This window comes from Dendrobium catenatum, unplaced genomic scaffold (assembly GCF_001605985.2).
Source record: "Dendrobium catenatum unplaced genomic scaffold, ASM160598v2 fragScaff_scaffold_1685, whole genome shotgun sequence".
Classification (NCBI taxonomy): Eukaryota; Viridiplantae; Streptophyta; class Magnoliopsida; order Asparagales; family Orchidaceae; genus Dendrobium; species Dendrobium catenatum.
This window is the reverse complement of record NW_021320147.1, coordinates 1-21,172: the sequence shown is the minus strand read 5'-3', so window position 1 is coordinate 21,172 and position 21,172 is coordinate 1. Positions and strand designations below refer to the sequence as shown.

General features: G+C 32.3%; 1 protein-coding gene across 3 annotated transcripts in view; it reads left to right on the top strand.

Moving 5' to 3' along the window:
• The window catches only part of LOC110106419 (protein GDAP2 homolog), a 42,139-nt gene extending 32,035 nt beyond the window's left edge, over positions 1-10,104 (top strand). For all 3 annotated transcript variants that reach the window (XM_028701403.1, XM_020836323.2, XM_020836322.2), the window contains 6 exons: positions 6,725-6,833; positions 8,206-8,273; positions 8,537-8,606; positions 8,736-8,810; positions 9,522-9,613; positions 9,703-10,104. In XM_028701403.1, coding sequence (XP_028557236.1) covers positions 6,725-6,833; positions 8,206-8,273; positions 8,537-8,606; positions 8,736-8,810; positions 9,522-9,613; positions 9,703-9,784 — 496 coding nt within the window. In that variant the 3' untranslated portion in view covers positions 9,785-10,104. The remainder of the gene's footprint in view (positions 1-6,724; positions 6,834-8,205; positions 8,274-8,536; positions 8,607-8,735; positions 8,811-9,521; positions 9,614-9,702) is intronic.
• The last annotated feature ends 11,068 nt before the right edge of the window (positions 10,105-21,172 follow it).

Genomic DNA, 21,172 nt, shown 5'->3' with positions numbered 1-21,172 from the left:
AAGCATTAGGAACTTTACGAATCAAAACAACCAACTTTTTTTTCCATCTTTCCGGCATTAATCCCGTCTTAAAGAAATTCTTAATATCATTCCACAATTCAACATTAACATTACTCTAATAAAATTTGAAAAAATAAGAATTCATTCCATCATTACCCAGAGATTTGTTGTTGTCCATCTTCATGACAATAGAAACCAGCTCCTATTTCAGAAAATATGCAGTTAACATTTTCTTTTGGTCATCTTTCAACATATGCTCTGGAAAGAACGCCGGCCAATTGGAAATGGAGCACTGCCTTTTTTTCCATTTGTTCATAAAATTTTTTTCAAAAACAGATTGAATCTCCTCATAATCTGTCACAAAACTTCCATCCAAACCATTAATATGGTTAATCATATTACCATTCCTTCTAGTAGAAGCAAAAGCATGAACAAAATGAGAATTCCGATTACCTTCCTCCATCCAATGTGATTTAGAACATTGTCTTCACCATGTAGATAGTCTTGCATGAGTAACATTCAACTCATGAATTTTCTTCTTCAATTCTAACAACATCTCCGGGTTTAGACCATGATAGCTCTCCTCTTCTTGTAAAGACAAAATATCCTTTTACAGTTCACCCTTTAAATGATTCAATTCTTTTAGTTTATTCTTACTCCAAAAAAATAAGTTTTTGAGAGACCTGTTAACCTTCCTTTAAAGAATATCAGAGGCATTACCGAAGTCATGTTTCCTCCAAGCATTTTTAATCACTCCTCACGAGGCTTCATAAGAACACCATACATTCTCAAATTTGACAGATTTTCTGATTATAAGCAAAAGAATTGAAAAGATTAAGGAGAAGAGGACAGTGATCAGAAGCAACTCTAGGAAAATGCTTTATAACCACAAAAGGAATGTGACTTAAAGCTTTAAAATTCAGACAAATTATGCCAATCTCTCCAAAACATGAGCAAGTCCTTTATTATTGCACCATGTGCATTTAGGACCAATGGACCCAATATCTTGGTAATCATTCCTAGATAGAAAATCCTTCATCTCTTGAGGTCCTTGTTAGAACATGAATCTCGTACCCCTTTTTTTCCCATTTAGAGAGGATACAATTAAAATCCCCTCCAATAAAGCATGGTTTATCATTAGAAGAGTAATCTTCAATCAGCTTCCACAACTTTCTTCTCTCATGCTTGTCCTTATTTCCATAAACAATAGAAATATTCCAAGCAATATCATTAGGAGCTTTTAAATCACCAATAATATATTGATTAAAAGAATTTAATATGGTAAAAGATGCAATATCATTTATCCACAAAGCAAGAATACCACCTGACATTCCTTTAGCATAAAAATGAAAAAAATCCCAATCACTTCCAATAATTCTTTTAACTTCATTATTATCCATAGAGTCTAATTTAGTTTCCCTTATACCTATAAAAACACCCCATTATCAGCAGTCAAACTCCGCAAGTAATGGGAAGCTTCTTTCTTCTTAGGTCCCCTACAATTCCAAAAAAGTAAAGAAATTAAGAAACCAATGGGCCCCCAGCACCATCTATATTATCATCACCTCTTCTACCTCTAAGGCTTTCTTTGATAGGATCGAATCTACTAAAATTTTTCTTCTGTTGCCCAGAATTTGATCAAGTGTAATTCTTAGGAACATTAGCATGAGAAATTGAACAATTATTACTAACCGAATCAAAATTAGAATTAGAAGATGAATAGGCTACCTTCGCCTTGCTAGGAATTTAGTTGTTAATGAAAGAGGATTACACAGGATATCTTCAACAACTGCATCAATTGCACTACCTTGTTCTATAGGAACATCTGCAATAATACTTTCAGTATTGATATCAGAACTCCCATTAGCACTCCTGACTTCCTTTTCAAATAAAGGAAGAACATCAACTGAATCGCTATTCCCTTTTTCGTTCAACACTATATTTGTTGCCTCCTTATCATTAAGATCTACTATCTCCACTCTTTTATCATCTTCAACACTCATAGCTGGAGTTTTTTCAGAACCGGAAACAGCATGAGCATTCACAGTTACCTCATCATTTAACTCATAAACACTTTTTTTTCAGAGAATTCAGAAATAGCAGATGGCTTTACAGGATTTCCAAAATTTTCCTTTTTAGTAACAGCTCAAATAGAAACAATAGGTGGAATAGAAATAGCTGATAAAGGTTTATCACCCAAACCAACCTTAGGCTTATAAAAACTAGGGGTGTCAATATTTGACACGACACGACAACCCGACCCGGAAAATCCGGGTTGGACCCGACCCGTTTGATAAACGGGTCGGGTTCGGGTTCACAGATTTGACCCGTTTGATAAAACGGGTCGGGTCGTGTTGACCCGGCGGGTTACCGGGTCAACCCGAAAACCCGTTTAATTTAAAAAAATAAAAAAAAAATGTTTCTGTACAAATGAGTTCCCCGCGGGTCCGGGTTGAAATGTCCGACCCGTTTGTAAAAACGGGTCGGGTTCGGGTTGACCCGTTTAGATACGGGTCGGGTCGGGTTCGACCCGAACCCGGCGGGTTGACCCGAATTGACACCCCTAATAAAAACCTGCTTTAGTCTTGACTGTATATTTACCAACATGAGAATTAGCAACAGATTTTGATCTATAACCTGAGTAGAATATCTTCCTCCCATAACTCACATGAATTCAGGGACCATAATTTTCAACATCCATAGACTCCTTCGATGCACATGACTCGGATATTGATATTGATACAGGACACATATGAAACTATGATTTAGATAAGGATTTTGCACGCTTGATGATTAAGAGCAAGTTAACTAAAGCTTGATGTTGATTTAGACAATGAAATAAAACACAAGAGCAATAACAAAAGCTTAGGCCAAGTCACTTGCAAAAAGTAAAAATCACATAACAATCAATTACTCTTGACATTACAAATGAAATGGATTTCAACAAGAAATCCCTAATCTAACAATAAGAGTAGTGCTATGCAAGTTCTCTCACTCAACTCCTAATAAATACTAGGCTTTAGCGGGAAGAATTAACACAACTTTTCATGAGTCAATTAATAACTACAATTGAGAGTGACTAAAAGATAAAAGAGTAGGAGGAAAGTTCACCCAAATAAACACGACAAACAAGGCTCCAGTGTGGTGTTTATGGAAGTAGACAGCAACCTTTGATTCTTCTTTGTCTTTGGACAGCAATCTGATTTTAAAACCAGCGGAACAGCAATAGGAGATGGTTACGAATGCTGGGACAGCAACTTTGACACTTGAAAAATTCTGGACAGCAATCTCCAACACTTGTATAAACCTTGGGCAGCTGTTATTAGGCTGTTAGAGGCTTTTGAACAGCAATTTCAGACCTCCCAGGGTGCAGGACAGCAGTTGGTAATGGCATGGACAGCAAGATGAAAATCTGGAATTTCCTGGGCAATGCAGATTGTGCCCAGAAATCTGGATAGCACTCAGAAATCCAGTAGAGGAAGAAAACCAAGAGGTGGAAGTCTTGGGGAAGACAGCTAGGGTTGAGGAGAGTTACGGGATTGATTGGGGAATTAATTTTAGGGAAATTAATGGGATAGGAGAAAGGTAGGGGGGCGGCTAGATGATTGGAGCTTGATTGGATTCAAATTAGGGAAGGGTTTTAATGGGAAAGGGGAGGAAAAGGGGGAAGGCCGGCCATGCATGAGAAAATTAATTGGGATTTGAATTCTTTTCCATCATAGGTGATTAAATTTGGAAAGAGATTTAAAGGGAAACCTCTAATTAAATTCAGATTTGGGATAATAGGAAAGTTTCCAAATTGAATCCTTCTTAATTTAGGAAAGGATTCAAATTTAAATAAATTTGAATTTGGAGTTTGAAAACTTAAATTTAAGAGGATCTAAATTAGGTAAGCTTCCAATTCTTTCCTTAGAGGAGTCTTGGGAGAGAAAAGGAAGGTAGATGGGAAAGGGGCCAGCGGCATGGGGGGGCAATGGAGAGTTTATGGAAGCATTTAATGCCTTCTTGATTTAAGGAATTAAATTTGGGAAGAAATATCTCATCCCAATTTAATTTCAAATTCAAATAGGAAGGGATTTGAAAACTTTTCTAAAATAGGATTTATATTTTAGGTAATAATTTCAAATTCAAATAGGTTTGAATTTGTAATTATTTGAGTTACCTAAAATATGTAGAGCTAATTTAGGAAAGTTGTAATGGCTATTGATGTGGGAGGGGAAAGGAAAGTGGTGACAGGCGGTTTGGAATAGGGTTTAGTTAGGATTTGTGGGTTGAATGGTTGGTGGGGGGAGTTGGCCGGCGACAAGGTGGATTGTGGTTAGGGCATCCGGCAGCTAGGAGGTTGAGGATTGGATGGGGATGTTGGTGGCTTAATGGGGAAGGAGGAAGGGAAAGAAAAAGGAACAGAAGAAAGGTAAAGGAAGAAGAACCACGAATCTGGCCATCTCCAAGGTTGGTGGGTGATCCGATTTCCCTCCCTAGGGATTTCTCCGAATCTCTCTCCTAGAACTCTCACAACTCTCCAAAGAACTCATGTGCAGGAATTTTCTTAGATTTCATTCATTGATTCTCAAAGAAGAAGATGGGGGCTTTATATAACCTATACAATGATAAAATAAAAAGTACTACAATGCCCCTAGGGCTTACACATACTTAAGCCCTTAAGGGCAAAAAAAGGAAAAGCATAATAAACTTCATAAAATAAAAAAATAATACATCAATCATAAATATGAAAATCACAAGTAGCGTGATGTAATCGTGGCTGTTGATCGACGACCACGTCTCTAGTAGATTTTTCCATGTCTTGATGTCCTCATCAGATATCCCCGCTCCATTAACATGATTCTGAATATTTCCTTGTTCCGCAATACCTTCCTTAACCAATTCCCCATTAGAAACTTGTTGATTATCAACCTTATTACAACTTTGTTGATCATGCCCAACTCTACTAAATTTATAACAAAACGAGGCAATTTTTTCATATTGAATTTTTTGATAAAATCTTCCATAGCTACCTTCCACCCAGATACTTTAAGAAAGTTTCTCATCAAGCTTAATATGAACACAGGCCCTCACAAATTCTCTTCTACCCTAGTTAAACATGTTACCATCCAAATACATAGGAGTACCAACCATAGATGCTATTCTAGTAATATTAATCTCATCCCAACATAATAATGAGAGATGTGAAAAACAAATCCACATAGGAGAAAACAAATTCTTCATAGTTACTGGGGAGATTTTAGGACTCCAATTTTCCATGCCAATAATATGACCTCCTACAAACCAATGTCCCCCACTAAGCACAACATCTTTAACTTCAGGCGAATGGATTGAACACATTTGCTACTCCATTCCTAAGTTAGTAAGATGGAAAGCACTCAAATGACTCTATTGTCTCCTTAATTCAATACTAATAACCGAAAAAGAAATATAATTTCCAAACACTTTGATTACCACATAATTGCGGAGTCTATGAATATTTGATTTTTCATTTTCAAGATGCAACTTGGCTGCAACACCATCTTCAGACATGCACATTTTTCTCCGGGTTGTCAATCTTGATATTTGGTAGTTTCCTCAAGGCATTCGATGAATCCATATAAAAAGAAGAATTTAGTGTTATCCACACAGTTGAATTACTCTTAAATTTTTCCGAATCATTCATCATATGAGCTTTATACACACACGACGAATCCATATTAATAATCTTCTTAGGTACAAAATCAACGTTGAGATCGTTTGTAAAACCAGAGGTTGAATTATGAACGGCTTGCACATAAGAAGAAGAATTTCCAATCACATTTAAACTTCCAAAGCCAGATTTAGAAAATCTGTTCATGATCAATTTTACGCCAGATGAAGACGAAGCCTCATAATCATTATATGAATTCTCAATTCATCAACATTGATTTTCTTTGAATGAAACATATCATCAGCAACAAGATCTTTGCCCATATCATCATACTCATCAATTTTCTGAACACCAGAAGAATTAGAAGCATAAGGAGCCTCTTTAATGATCAATGGAGATCCACTCAAAGATACCAGACGTGGATTTGAAGATTAAGACGGAGTGACGCCGGCGATAGCCGCCGATCATCCCCTGCCATAACCAAAAAAAGAGGAATTCAAAAGAAACAGGATTTTCTCTCTAGAAAATGGGGGAATTCAAAAAAGAGGGAATTCAAAATACTAAGAGAGTTTCCTAGTATATATTTAGGAAAGTTTAATTGTTTAGGAAAGTTTCCTAAAATATATTTAATTGTTTAGGAAGATTTCCTAAATCATATTTAATTGTTTAGGAAGGTCTTCTAAATCCTGTTTAATTGTTTAGGAAGGTTTCCTAAATTATGTTTATGTTGGTTAGCATTGTTCTATTTATTTAGAAAGGTTTCATATATTATTTTTTTGCTGATTAGGAAGGTTTTAATTGTGTTTTTGTGTTCTAGGGCTATTTAAGGAGGGCTTTGTTTATGGTTTAGGGAGGAGATTGTTGAGTTTATTTTCCTAGTGTTTGTTGCGAGTTCCTAGCGGCATCTAGGATTTGTGGAAGAGCTGATCTGCCTCTCAAATAGTAGATCAATTGTATCTTGCTTTATTATTGAAGGAAAAATAAAAAAATCAGTCCTATCTTTGTGTTCCTATTGCCTCTTCTCTTTTATTTTCTGTTTTTACTTCGAAGACGCATCACTTTATTCTCATCTTTGTGCATATTGTTCAGTTATCGAGGTGGAGTAGACAGCGAGGGGCGCCCAGTGATGGTTGTTGTGGGTGCTCACTTTTTACTTCGATGCCTCGATTTGGAGCGCTTTGTCCTTTATGTAGTAAAGGTACAATTTTATAAATTCAAAGCCATTATTTTAATTCAGTTAATATATAAATTTCTTTATTTGTAAGCTGTTAGAATCCCCTTTCATTTTATTCTATTGTCGAGGTGTATTACCTTTTTGAAGGTTGAGGCTGACATTAAATGTTGCATAGTATTGTTATTGTTAGTTACTTATTTTAGAAGTTTTCAATCACACCATTAAATTCTCCATCTCCCCATCTATACCAATTGCACTAAGAGAACTTTTTGATGCTATAAATTTTAATTCCCGTCAAGATCAATAGCATAATTTGATTTTGGCGTTTATTTTTCTCTTGGAGAGTGTGTGAGGTTCCATCTTATTTGTGATTTGTGAGTCTCTATGACATTGAGAGACTGAAACCTGACTAGTTTTTGTAAATTTCTTCACTATTTTGAAATAGGATAACCCCCTCCAATATCTTCAAATCTACTTCCAATACGCGTCACATGAAAACTTTGTATTAACATGAATTTTTCTATGCCTTATGGCCAAAATATCGTCTTGGCTCAAACATCAGCAACGACGAAGTCACACAGTGTAATCGCAATGAGCTTCGACAATCAGGTGGATGCATCTTTTTTCCAATTTTTAAAATCAAAGCTATGGTGAAGAAGGGTGAGAAGGCTGAGAGCCAAAGATGGGGACAATAAAATGGTAATTAAAAAAATGTGAAGGAAGCATGGCTGGAGAGGGAATGGTTGGCAGGTAGAGAATTTGTTGTTGATCTTCAACACCAGCAATTATGGTAATGGAGATAAGAGCAAGGGGAAGGAAATGGTATAGAAGTTAAAATTGTGGAATGATTGGGATGGGAAGAAATAAGATCATTTGTAGAATAGGGAGAGATCCATGTAGATAGGAAAAGTATGGCTAGAAGGGGTGGATGATAGGCAGACAACTGTTGATTTGGGTTTAGAGTTTAAGCTTTAACGAAGTTCATGTATTCAGGCCTTTGACTTTATTTACATAAGTTCATATATTTAATTCATAATATTTATTCACTTATGTAAATGTTACGTATACACAGAGAGGGAGAGAAGTCTGAAACGTAGACATTTGCAAATAACGGGTCTCATTAATATTCATAGCAAGGAGAGAGTCACGTGGGCAGGAAATTTATACAAAATTTTACAACACTTGCTTAAAGCTTAAACTCTTATGGAGCAACAGTTTTTTTCTCATAGAAAAAAATTAAATTTATACAAAATTTTACAACACTTGCTCAAATCCATGAATGCAGACATAAATGTGGGATGAAGATGTAACACTATTTCCATTTTTTTTTCTCTTTGGGCTGATAATGTGTGTTAAATCTATTTGTAACTTGCTGATGTTACTTTTTTATCAACAGGAGTTTGAGCCTCTGATTCAGAAGCCATACTCAATTGTGTATTTTCATTCTGCAGCATCCTTGCAAATGTAAGTGATTGACTATAAAACAAACCCAAATGAACTATATACAATAATTAATAAGATTACTTGCTATATCCATGCATCTACTATTCAATCATCAATATTTATTCTTACGCCCCTGTAGCTGACTAAATTGGATTGAATATACTTCTAAAAATGATTTTTTTTTTCTGATTAATTGTTCCTGTAAATTCAGGAAACAAGTGTTTGTATTTTGAATTCCTTCTCTCATACTTTCTCATTTTTAACTTAAAAATGGATATAAATAGGCGGCCTGATCTTGGTTGGATGAAGAAGCTACAGCAGGTACTTGGTCGGAAGCACAGGCGAAATCTACATGTTGGTTCTCATATCCTTTTTTTTGGATAAACTTCTCTAGTTGAAACTTTAAATATTGTAATCAGTCCAAATAGTTTTAAGGCTGTTAATGACAGTGATATATGACTTCGTGAAGTTCATATTTTGCAGGCTATTTATGTACTCCATCCAACCCTTGGACTGAGGGCAACTATTTTTGCTTTGCAGATATTTGTTGATGGAGAGGTTTTTTTTTTTAATCTTACTTTAGACAACGTTTAACATTCTTTAATATAGAAATGCATTCACAAATATACCTGCAGAAACCGTGTTGATACCTCTCTGATGCCTCGTGGTTAAATTTCGTTGTTCCTTTCTCAATTTTTTGAAATAGACAATAAGGAAAGCTACTTTATTTTAGTGTAGTACTGCATCAGGTGATTTATGCAATACGCATGGATTTATGTTTTCCCTGATAGAAAATTATGAGGGGGGGGGGGGTTTCATATATGTTACTGAATTCTTATGTATTTACTTATTTAACTTAATAGTTTTTAATATTTTGTTGAATAACATTCAAATCTTCAATTCACATTAAAAATATCACTAACATTAACTTATTGAAAAATAGCATACACCTTTTCAAGCATAAATTTTGAAATGATTTAAGCACTAGAGTTTATATAAATATAAAAATTTAACTATTAAATATTTGACTACATAAGAATTCAGAGATATGTATGTAAATCCTCTATTTTTATGATGCGTATATTTGCACACATTTAATAATATTCATTTATAGAGAACACAGGTTATTAAAATTCTTGTGGTAATACTAGTTACTTTTGCAAATTCATTCTTTCAATGTCACTTACGGTATTTGTGTAAAACTCGCTGCTGTCATTCTACAAACTTTCAATAGAAATTTTTAACAGCACAGGATTGCTTATCTGATAGGCTTGGCAAAAGGTTGTGTACATGGATCGGCTCTTGCAGCTCTTCAAATATGTTCCTCGTGAGCAATTGACCATCCCGGATTTTGTCTTCCAGTAAATTCATCTCTTGCAACCAATTATTTATTCTTTTAATCTGTTGGATATTTTTATTTTGAGATTAAAATAGTGCTAATAAATCACAGGCATGATCTTGAAGTTAATGGTGGAAAGGGAGTTATTGTTGATCCAAGAACAAAATATATCTATCAGAGGCCTTCAGCATGAATGATGCTTTCTTTTTAAGGTTATTTTGTTCTGCTGCTGCTATTTAATTATTCTGCTGCTATTTTGTTCAGTTGTCCTTTTTCGATGTGTGCATTATCTTTTTCTGTTGATTCTCAGACTGGAAATGAAAGCAATGCACCATTTCTTTTGTAAAGTTTCATGGCAATAAACATTCTGTTCATATAAAAAAAAATACTAAAAAAAAAATATTAGATATTGCTCATTTCTGCATGCTGAGAATTGTCTGAAGTGGTTGTTACTCCAGCAAGAACAGACTGATTATCAAAGCCTTTCTGAAAGAACATTTTTTCTCCTACTCAGAGTATGCTATCAAGATTACCAAATTTGTACGATATTATATTATTAGTTTATTACCCTTATGAGGCTGAGTTTGGTGTAGTGGTTTTGTTACTTTTTATATTATATTATAAAGAGTCAAATTGGGTTTGGGTCATTCGACCCAAATTTTCATTAGAATTTTTTTAAAATATTAGAATTTATTTTAAAATGTGTAATAAAAAAGAGTAATTAATCAACTTTTATATTATATTAATCTCAAAATTAATTTGATGCATTTTAAATTCATTCTGATTAAATTTAAATTTTAATATCTTGATTTTTTTCATCCCATTAAATTAACTTGATTTTTTCAATTTAATATATATATATATATCAATTAACATTAGCATTGTTAGATTTTGACTTAATATTTAGTTAAGAATGAGTTTAAAATAGAGGGTTGAGGAAAATGCAAATTATTTATTTTTAGAGTAAATTTTGATGTAAGTTTGTTTTAATAATTTATTATTTTGAATAATGTTGAATAAAAGTAAAATTTTCTTATTTTTTTGGGGAGAATTTGGGCATAGCCCGTATATTAAGCTAAAAAATGTTGCATGTAATCAAATTATAGAACACAGAAGGGCCCAAAACAAGCAGGGATTGCTCACCCGAGCATAAAAATTAGCTCAAATCAGATCAAGCAAAAATAAGGAAAATAAAAGTAGATACATAGAGTTCCCCACAGCATAAACACCTGGACTCAGATTTAGAGAAATTAGTCATTGAATCACATATCCCCTTGGTTGCTCGGAGACTATCCAAAGGGGAGCTTGCATAGGAGCTTCATTATCGTCCAGGCATTGCAAAATAAACATAGCAGGCTAGTAAATCACCCAGCCCACCGAACCAAAAATCCAAAACTCTTGGGACAGAGCTAAATAAGCATAATCCTGTTGCCAAAATACCATAATTCTCGGGACAACCAAACATGCAGATTCTTCAGCAATAATAACCCCACAAAATGCCAGCACCTAGATATAAATAAGGTATCTAGAGGAGTCCTTCCACTTAATAACCTTTTGAAAAGCAGCTTATCTAATGCAATGAGTGGTGGTAGAGCTGCTATTATAAGTGTTGTCAAACCTTCTATTGTTTCTTTCTTTTCAAATGTAATATGTACAGCAATTAAGTCAAAAGGAAATACAAAATTTTAACCGGCTGTGTGATATTAGTATCACCATTAATCCATTCAAGAAGTTGATGTTGGGCCGAAGAAGCAGGTGCTTAGAGCTGGGCATAAGATCCAGAAAAATATCATAAGAGTAAGAGCATTCGAAAAATATATGTGAGGTACTTTCACGAAATACATAGTAAAGAGAGCATGTATTAGGAATCATAATATTACGTTTCTGCAATGCTTCCGCTGTTTTAATACCTCCTACTAAAGCTAGCCAGGTGAAACAAGAATACCTCAAAGCATACTTAGAATGCCAAATCAACTTGTGCCAAGAGCAAGTAGGTGAATTTAAATGATAAGCATTAGTATAATCAATGAATCGACTATGTTTTTTATTATTCCAAATTAAGCAAGTGCTGGAGTTCACATTAATGGGAATACCTTGAATAGCATGAGTCACAGGCGATGGTATAGATTGAGGCAAGTTCCAATAGTTACCTTGAATAAAATCTCTAATAAGAGAGTTGGGAGCAGTTGCTTGAAGCACATAATAGCCATCCGAAATCCATCCATGTTATAGTTATAACACCAATGATCCCAATGTACAGAGATAGGGACAAAAGGAGTAATCATAAATGTGAATTTATCTTTTGCAGAAAAAAGTGAAAGCAATAATTGTACTCATGTTCGCGAGAGATTTTTCTCATTTAGGGGTTGCAAAATCAAAAGTTTGATATTCTCTCACTCAAAGTATTCTTCACATTTCTAAACTTTTTCTATTCTAATATCTTATACTACAATTGATATTATAGATTTTTATAATGGTTTATGTATAAAGCAACCAAAAGTTAAACCCTAAATAGCATTTTCTTAAAAATATGGGATATCGTACAATAAAAAAAAAGACACATCGTACAATAATTTTGTTATATTTTATTGTACAATTAGTTCAAATGATAAAATATCATAACAAGAAAATAATGCTTGATCCAGTACAACTGATATTATACTATATGATTTCTTGTTTCAAATTTGTATTTATTGCCCACTTAATTTTGGTATCTTAATTAAAATAATTTAGATATCTTTTTAGAAAGATAATCGTATGATTAATTTAAATTTTAAATTAATATAATTAGGGAAGTAATAAAAATTTTAAATTTCTTGAGATTAATTGATCTTATCATAATCATACAATATAATCAGAACTGTATTGTACAATTAGATTATAACGAGTCTGTATTTTTTTGATTTTTTTTAAATTGAGTCATTTTTTGTTTGATCTAATATATGTGCTTGTTGTTTCAGAATTTTTTTTTACTTAGAACAAACATTAAAAAAAAAAAAATTATACTTGACTCTTATCCCTTCTTGTTTGAATCAGCATTGCCTAGGTTTGATGATTTTAATCTTAACTAATTGATTTTTGTCCTCAGGGTTTTGATTCATGTCCACGTCTCTGCTTGGGTTATCTTAATTTTAGTTTCACCTATTTTATTTGAATTTAGTGGTTCCATACACCCACACTTGTTAGTTCTAATTAATGCATCTAGTGGATTAAGAAAATAATATAATAATGATAAAGCTAAATTATGTTTGTGATTATCAAAACATGTGTTATTAGTTAGGATCATGTATATTCATTGTTATATTTAAGGTAGACTACCTCCACTATAGATTTTGGGTGAAACCTTTTTGAAAGATTAATTAAAGAGTAAATTCATGTTGAATAATACTCTATAAAAAGAGCAGACAAAATTAGCTTATCAAAGACATATCTGGAAAAAAAAAATTAATTCAAAGATTTTGGAAGACTAGAGAACGGAAGAACTTAATTTATCCATAATCATCTTAAATTGAAATTGCTTTTACTGGAGATGGATATGATAAAGGCAATTTCAACAAATGAAAAAGTTGGGTTATAATTAATTTATCTACAGCCATGATTGAATAAAGGCTATCTGTATTGGAGATATCAAATATAGCCTTTTGAAATCTTTAGAGGAATAGGATGTCCTTGAGATGACCAATTGAGAGTTGGATCCATATGGAAAGAGATTTTACTATAGAGTTTGATGGAATTCACATTTTAAGGATTTTCAAAGAAGGAAATTAGATGAAAAGCTTAAATAAAGCACTTAAATCACAGTTATTCCTAGCGGGGAATAAAGGCTTGAGGTTTAAGGGTTTAGGATTTTAAGGGTTTTTTTTTTAAAGAAAAGTTCACAGACGGGCCTGCATATTTATTTAAAAGAAAATTACATGTCTTTAAAAAGGACATTCATTTTCTAATGCTCCAAGAGCTACATAAAAAGAAAAAAAGAAGAAGAAGTAATGAGGCTCAAACCAATTTTAAAAAAATTATATTAAAAAATTATAATTATTCATCTTGCTCTTTCCACCAACTTTGTTCATTATCCTTCCATCTTTAAAGCCTTGAAAATAAGACCAACAAATATTTAAAGCAATTAAAACAAACAAAATAATGGGAAAACAATTTGTTATCAGGATTAAATAAAAACCAATAAACAAAAATTGTAAATTTTAACTAAGGTGAACAGCTCGATATGCTTAGTATCATCATAAACCAAAGATTATAAATATTTAAATACCTTATGATCAATGAAGGCTCAAAATAATAGAGTATTTTTTTTTAATAAAACTTTAAACATTCATCTTAAACTTTGTCAAAATTCTAAAACTTCTAAAAGAAAATTATGCAAACTCCTTGAAATCCCATCTTGGATCAGTCAGACCAGATTTTGGCCCAATACAACTTTTAGATAAAGGAACACACAAAATTCCCCACATGTGTTAGAAGCCCACGTTGTTGAACTCAGATTTTTAATGTCTCAAAGCAGCAGATAATTCAACCCAATATATTCTAACCATCAAAACACTAAAATTTATTCCCTTATATATGAAATCTATGCAAAATATCAAATCTAAAACAGCATATTAATAATTTTTATACTCAATGATAATTGAGCCGAAATTCAAACATTTGCATAAAAAAATTTATAATCATTGATTAAAATTCTTACAATCTTTGCAAATTAACATTAGCCTTAAATAAAAACAAAATCCAATAAAATCAATCAGATATATGAAATAATAGAAAAAAACTTAATAATCCATATATTAGACCAATCCAAAGAAGTCTAAAAAATTCCAAGCACAAAACTTACTTCCTTATATAAGGTAATCTGATTTCTCCAAATTTAATTTTCCTCTCAAAAGCTAAGGAATATTTATATTTGTAAATATCTTAAATTCAGAAAAAGTCTAAACCTTTTTTTTTTTGAGAATTAGAAGCTGAATTTCCTTCTCTTCAAATATGAGAAATAGATAAATTGAATTGAGATAACAAATTTTTAATATTTTTTTAGCAAATAAGAAAATTTCTGCATTCTCAATGTTATATGAAGAAAAATTTAGCACCAACCTCAATCCAAATTCAAAAAATAAATCTATCAACACAAACGTTAAGAGCATAAGTTCAACACAAAATTAGCCATAAGTTCAGCACAAATAACTATGCAAGGAAGAAGATGACAAACAAAAGAAAAAATAACATTATCTTTATTCTCTTTCTAAACCCCCACAACCATAATTCAATCTAGACACTTAGCCATCAATATTCAATTTGATAATATTATCTATAGGTTTTTTCCAAAGAACAAATTTGGGATAAATATTTGATAATTCATCATTGAGTAATATACCCAAATTTTTGGCTATAAATTTACAATCTCTAAATTGATTATTATTTATAAGAATTGCTTTAAAAAAAGAAAGGATGTTTTCTTTTGTTCTAGCAATACTTCTTTTATGATTCATAGGAATATTCTATGTTATGCATCTTTTCTATCCATCCAAATAAATCATATAAATGTGATAGTAAAAAGAATTTTAATATGACCTTTAGCAGTATTGTTAAAACATAAACTATGAAGTTGATGAATTGATAAATTTCATTGAAAAACACTAGTATTAAATAGATCATTATTGTCGGCTCAAGAAAAATGGCACGAATGCACGAATCCCGCTTTGCAACTGTATGATTCAATTTCCCTTAAGTTAGATTGAAATTAACCAGATTTCCCCTGAGGGTAGTGTCAGGGTTTATAAATCTGGGGTTCTTACTTCCTATGAGCGCAAGCACTCATAGTTAATTACCCCTCTTACTATGTAAGAGAGAACTCTCGATTACGGATGAATAAATTTTAGATATTTTTAGTCTCAAATGGTGGGAAGATGGAGATAAACACGATCAAGATCCCATGGTTCCGTCATCCCGGGTATACCATAGATTTCAATCTACCAACACTAACAATCATTGACCATAATGTCCAGGGAATCTGATTAGCAGCCATGAGTTGCCTCCTCTCAAGGATCCCGAGTAGACTAAAGTGGTTAGATGTTAATTTTAGTTTTAATTTAATTTGAGTTGGGGCTTACTACTTCCTTAGAAGTTGCCCGTTAATTTATTTAGTTTGGGGCTTACGGCTCCAATTAGGAGTTGCCTGTTAATTTATTTAGTTTGGGGCTTACGGCTCCAATTAGGAGTTGCCCGGAGATTTAAATCTAGATTGGGATTTATGACTTTCGTAGAAAGTAACCCAAGTATTTGATTTAAATTGTAACTTATGGCTTTTCGGATCCAGAATTTTCATTTAAAATGCTCACATATTTTTTTATTTTATTTTTTGAATTTCAAATGCTTTCGGATTTAAGAACTTTCAAAATTTAAAAAAGTTCTCTGTTTTAGAAAACTGCAGCGATTGTATTTTTCTAATGTTTTTTCTTCTCCCAACCAATCAATATTTTTTTTTTTAGATTTTATTTGTTGAGGGCCTTTTTTAGTATGATGTAGCTATTTCTTATAATATATAGTGATCTGTGCATCAAAGATTTTTTCAATATTATATTTATTAGCAGCATGATATTCTTTGAAGGACTTAATTCTGTCGTAAGTGTCTCAATTTGGGCTAAAAATATGCACTTTGGTCTTTTTAGATTTGTTTCTGCATAATTGTTCTTTGAATGATAGCAATAATTATAATTCTTAGGCTTTGTCTGCCCTAGCTAATTTTTTGCTTGCTTTGTCGGTTCACTTACAAACAGAAAATCTGCTGAAATGGGTTTTCTGCCTGTAGTTCAACCATTGCAAATAGATTATGCTATCTTGATAGTTTTTAAGAGTAGAAATCGTGATTAATTTATGTTATGTACTAGATAACTCCTATAGTCTTATTTGAAGCTGCAACAGAATTTATTTGATTCTTGTTTTAAGATGTACGTGATTTGTACATCTAGGAAAAGTGAATTTGTACATAGATTAGAGATTCATTCCAGCTATTAGGTAAATCACTAAATAACAGTAAACTGCTTTATCGAAGCAGCTTAGGAATAATATGGGTGAGCATAACATGGTTCTGAGAAAATGCCATAAACTCTATTCGAGATGCAACTAGCACTAAATATCAGAAATTTAATTTCATACAGTAAATATTACAAAAAATCTGTAAACTTTAAAATTTGACTGTTCGTAGCATCACATCCCCAAACGAAACGAAATGTCGGTCCGTGGCGTTTTGTTCCTATCTAATATCTCCATCATCTATCTCGTTCAACTCTCCCTCTATTTACCCTCTCCTACGCTCTTCTCCCTCTCCTCCTCTCGTTCGCACAACCTAGACGTTGTCTAAACCTTCGGCTATCGCTCTCTTGCGCGACCGAAAATATGTCAAACACAACAAAAATGCGCTCAATTAAAATAATATTAAAAAATTGAATACATGTATCATACATATTTTATTAAGAACTATTTCTAAATATTATATATTATATATATATATATATATATATATTAAAAAAAGTAATGATTAACTGACATTGGATTGGACGTTTGACATCAGGATTAAAAGAATATGATGGTTTTGGGTTAAAGCCGCCAGTAGTTAAAAAAACCGCCGGTGAATATAGGCTAACCGCCGGAAAAAACCGCCGGATTTCGGCGTTTTTCCTGTAGTGTTATAAGCTTCATAAACATGACTTTCTCTTCCAAGAAGATCCACTAAACAAGTATAATGTTCTTCATATAATTTGATTTGATATTCCTTAGCCATATATTTAAAATATTCCAATCTAGTTTTCACTAGTTCAACATGGCTGCAAGTTTCATGCATGGTGGAGGAAGAGTGATACAAATCTCACTTCTTATGCTCAAATATTTTGTTTCAATTTTTTTGATATTTTAGTGGTTGGAGCATTCATACTTTATATTTTTTTTTTATCATTTTAAATCAGTCAACAATCATGTCATATTCATATGTTAGCCGCAATTTTCCCATTCAGAAACACATGGTTTTTGTTTTCAATGTAAAAATAGCAAAAACTCTTTGGCGACAAATAAGAACCTTTTTTTCCAAAGTATAGAATCAATAATTCCTTAGAATTCTCAAAATAAGTACTGAATAAGAAGTTGGAATAGTATTACACCAAATCTTATTATAAACATCAGAGAAATCATTTTTATCTCTAATAAAATGCAACACATCATTAAAAATAAAAATTCCATTATAAGACAATTTAAAAAGATACAATCTTTCTTAGTACAATCAACATTTATATGCTTCATTTTATCATATAAGTTAATAGGAGCCATATCAAAAATCTTATTCTTATCCCAAAATTTATTATTTAGCAATTGCTTAACTTTAATGGCAGAAGTAGTATGAGTAGGAAGCATAGAATTAATAGAGCCCTCGAACAACAAATTATCTTGCCAAACAAATGAAGAACCAGAATTTATACCCCAAGATATTAATGATTCAGCTTTCCATTTTGTAGAACAAAGTCTCTTCCAAATTAAAGGATCTCCATGTTTGTAGTGGCATATAGAAGGATGTTTGCTCTTACAATATTTGAAATTAATAAATTTAGATCATAAACTATCATTCTTTCTAAAATTTCATCACAATTTATAAGAAGAAGCATTAATAGAATAAATAATGGTTCTACAACCAAGGCCACCTTCACATAAAGTACCACAAATATTATTCCATGTTGAACAATGCATTCTTTTACTATTGCTTCTTGAACCCCAAAAAAAATATATTAAGAAGTCTCTCAATTCTCAAAATAGTAACGTAAGAAGGCTTACAATTTGAATAAGATATTTTCAAGCACAGTCAATCTACCACCATGATATAGAAAATGGAATTCCCAAAAGGATATTATTTTTTGAATATTTTGAATAAGCTCATAAAAAAGATGAGAAGTTATAGTACCTTTAAAAATAAGAGAACCCAAATATTTAAAATGAAGATTCCAATGAATAAAGTTCATAATATCAGCAACTTTATTAAATCTAATATTAGAAAAAGAAGACAAAGTACAAAAAAGAACTTTTATTACTATTTATATGTAATATACTTTCTAATGCAAATTTGTTTAATTTTTTTTTTAATTTGACTAATATTTTGAATTCACCCATTACAAAAGACAATAAGATCATCTACAAAACATAAATGAGATGTAGGAAAACCATCTTTATTCCTATAAAACATACTAGGATGATTATTGAACATCTCATAAAACTTCTTGATAGATATTTTATAGCAATAATAAATAAAGTAGGAGATAAAGGATCTCATTGTTTAATACCGTGTGTAGATTGAAAAACCCATTAGAAGAACAATTCAATAATATTGAAACTAAACATTTTCAATAGTTTTTTAATTAAAATAAGAAATTTCTCAGAGAAATCAAACAACAATAAAACTTTGTATAAGAAATCCCAAGAATTATAATCATAAGACTTTGTAATATCTAATTTGAATAGCATGTCACCATATCTAACTTTAGTATATGAAACATGATTATGTTTTTGGGTTAGCAGAACAATACCAGTTATAAGTTTGCCTTTTAAAAATGCTGTTTGATTTAAAGATATTATTTTAAGAAGTAAAGGGGGAATTCTCTTAGTTAAAATTATAGAAGTTAATTTATTGAAAATTGTGCAAAGACTAATAGGACTAAAGCTCTTCCAAAATTAGGATAATCCTTTTTAGGAATTAAAACAATAGTTGTAGAAGAAAAGAAACTAAGAAATTTCTTTCTTGGAAAAAATTCTATGGGTTTAGGGTTTAGGGTTTAGGGGTTTAGGGTTTAGGGTTTTAGGGTTAAGGGTTTAGGGTTTAGGGTTTAGGTTTTAGGGTTTAGGGTTTAGGGTTTAGGGCTTAGGGTTTTGGGTTTACGGCATAGGGTATAAGGTATAGGGTATAGTGTATAAGGTTTAGGGTCTAAAATTTAGGGTTTAGGGTTTAGGGTCTAGGGTCTAGGGTCTAGGGTCTAGGGTCTAGGGTTTAGGGCTTAAGGTTTAGGGTTTAGGGCATAGGGTTTAGGGTTTAGGTTTTAGGGTTTTTTTTAGGGTGTGGGGTATAGGGTATAGGGTATAGGGTTTATGGTTTAGGGTTTCGGGTTTCGAGTTTCGGGTTTCGAGTTTCGGGTTTCGGGTTTAGGGTAAGTTTCGGGTTTATGGTTTAGGGTTTAGGGTTTAGAGTTTAGGGTTTAGGGTTTTAGGGTTTAGGTTGTAGGGTATAATGTATAGGGTATAGGGTATAGGGTTTGGGGTTTAGGGTTTGGGGTTTAAGGTTTTTAGGGTTCAGGATTTAGGGTATATGGTTTAGGGTTTAGGGTTTAGGGTTTAGGGTTTAGGGTTTAGGGTTTCGGGTTTAGGGTTTAGGTTTTTTTTTAGGGTTTCGGGTTTAGGGTTTAGGGTTTAGGATTTTTTAGGGTTTAGGTTTATTTAGGGTTTAGGGTTTAGTTTTTTTTAGGGTCTAGGGTTTAGGGTTTAGGGTTTAGGGTTTAGGGTTAGGGTTTAGGTTTAGGGTTTAGGGTTTGGGTTTTTTTTTTTTTTTTTTTGGTTAAAACCCACTGTAGGGGCTTACGCGTTTATTATAAAAAAGCGATTACAAAAAGTCCTTAAAAGAGACTAGAGGCTCTACTAAAATAAAAAGAAAATACATGAAAGAAAAGAAAATACAAAATTAAAAGGAGAATCTAATGAGCCTCATGTCTCTTTCTAAATACAATGAAAAAACATAAAACTAAAGACTTCATAAGCACAAGAAAAAACAGTAAGTGCTTAGTCCAAAGAAGAAATGCAGCCATCTCCAAACTTGAAATCTTCCACTTCCTTAAAATCTTTATAAGCTTTATCCAAATAGAAGTTCTGCAGCCATCTTCAATGATAGAAATCTCCAATCTCATAAAATCTGGATAATAATACTCAAGGCCAATTAAGTAACAATTATACAAATATTTTTTTTAAAAAAATTATGCAAGTATTAGAAATTATTTGGCTCAGGATTAAGAAATCTAAAATGGAAGAAATGAATACCAAAGATTCCAAAGTAATTTGACTGAAGCAAGATAGAAACCCAAACAGAGACAGATTTCGGATTAACCAATCCAACAGATCAAATAATTTTAGCCAATTAAGCAGAAACCATCCATCACATAACCTCCAAGCCATCTCAAGCCAAAAGAATACTAAGACAAAATAACAATTCCCCATACAACCAAATAGAAATGAATTGCAGAAACACCGTATCTGCTCAAAGTAAAAACCGGCCCCTTCACAGCTACCAAGTAAAACCGTCCCCTTCCAGCAACCCAACATCTTACCAATCAAATTTACAAAGAAAAATGGCAAACAAAATCTTCCAAAAAGATTTAAAAATCTAGACATCATAGCCAAATTAAATACGAATATAAGGCAAACCTGTTTTGTCAAGTTTGATTATTCCCTTTAGTAAAAAGGGAATATTATCATTGTTAAATGAAGTAAATTGATCCAAATGAGCTCCAGTTTTGGCTAAATAATCAGCAGCTGAATTTCCTTCTCTCCAAATATGAGA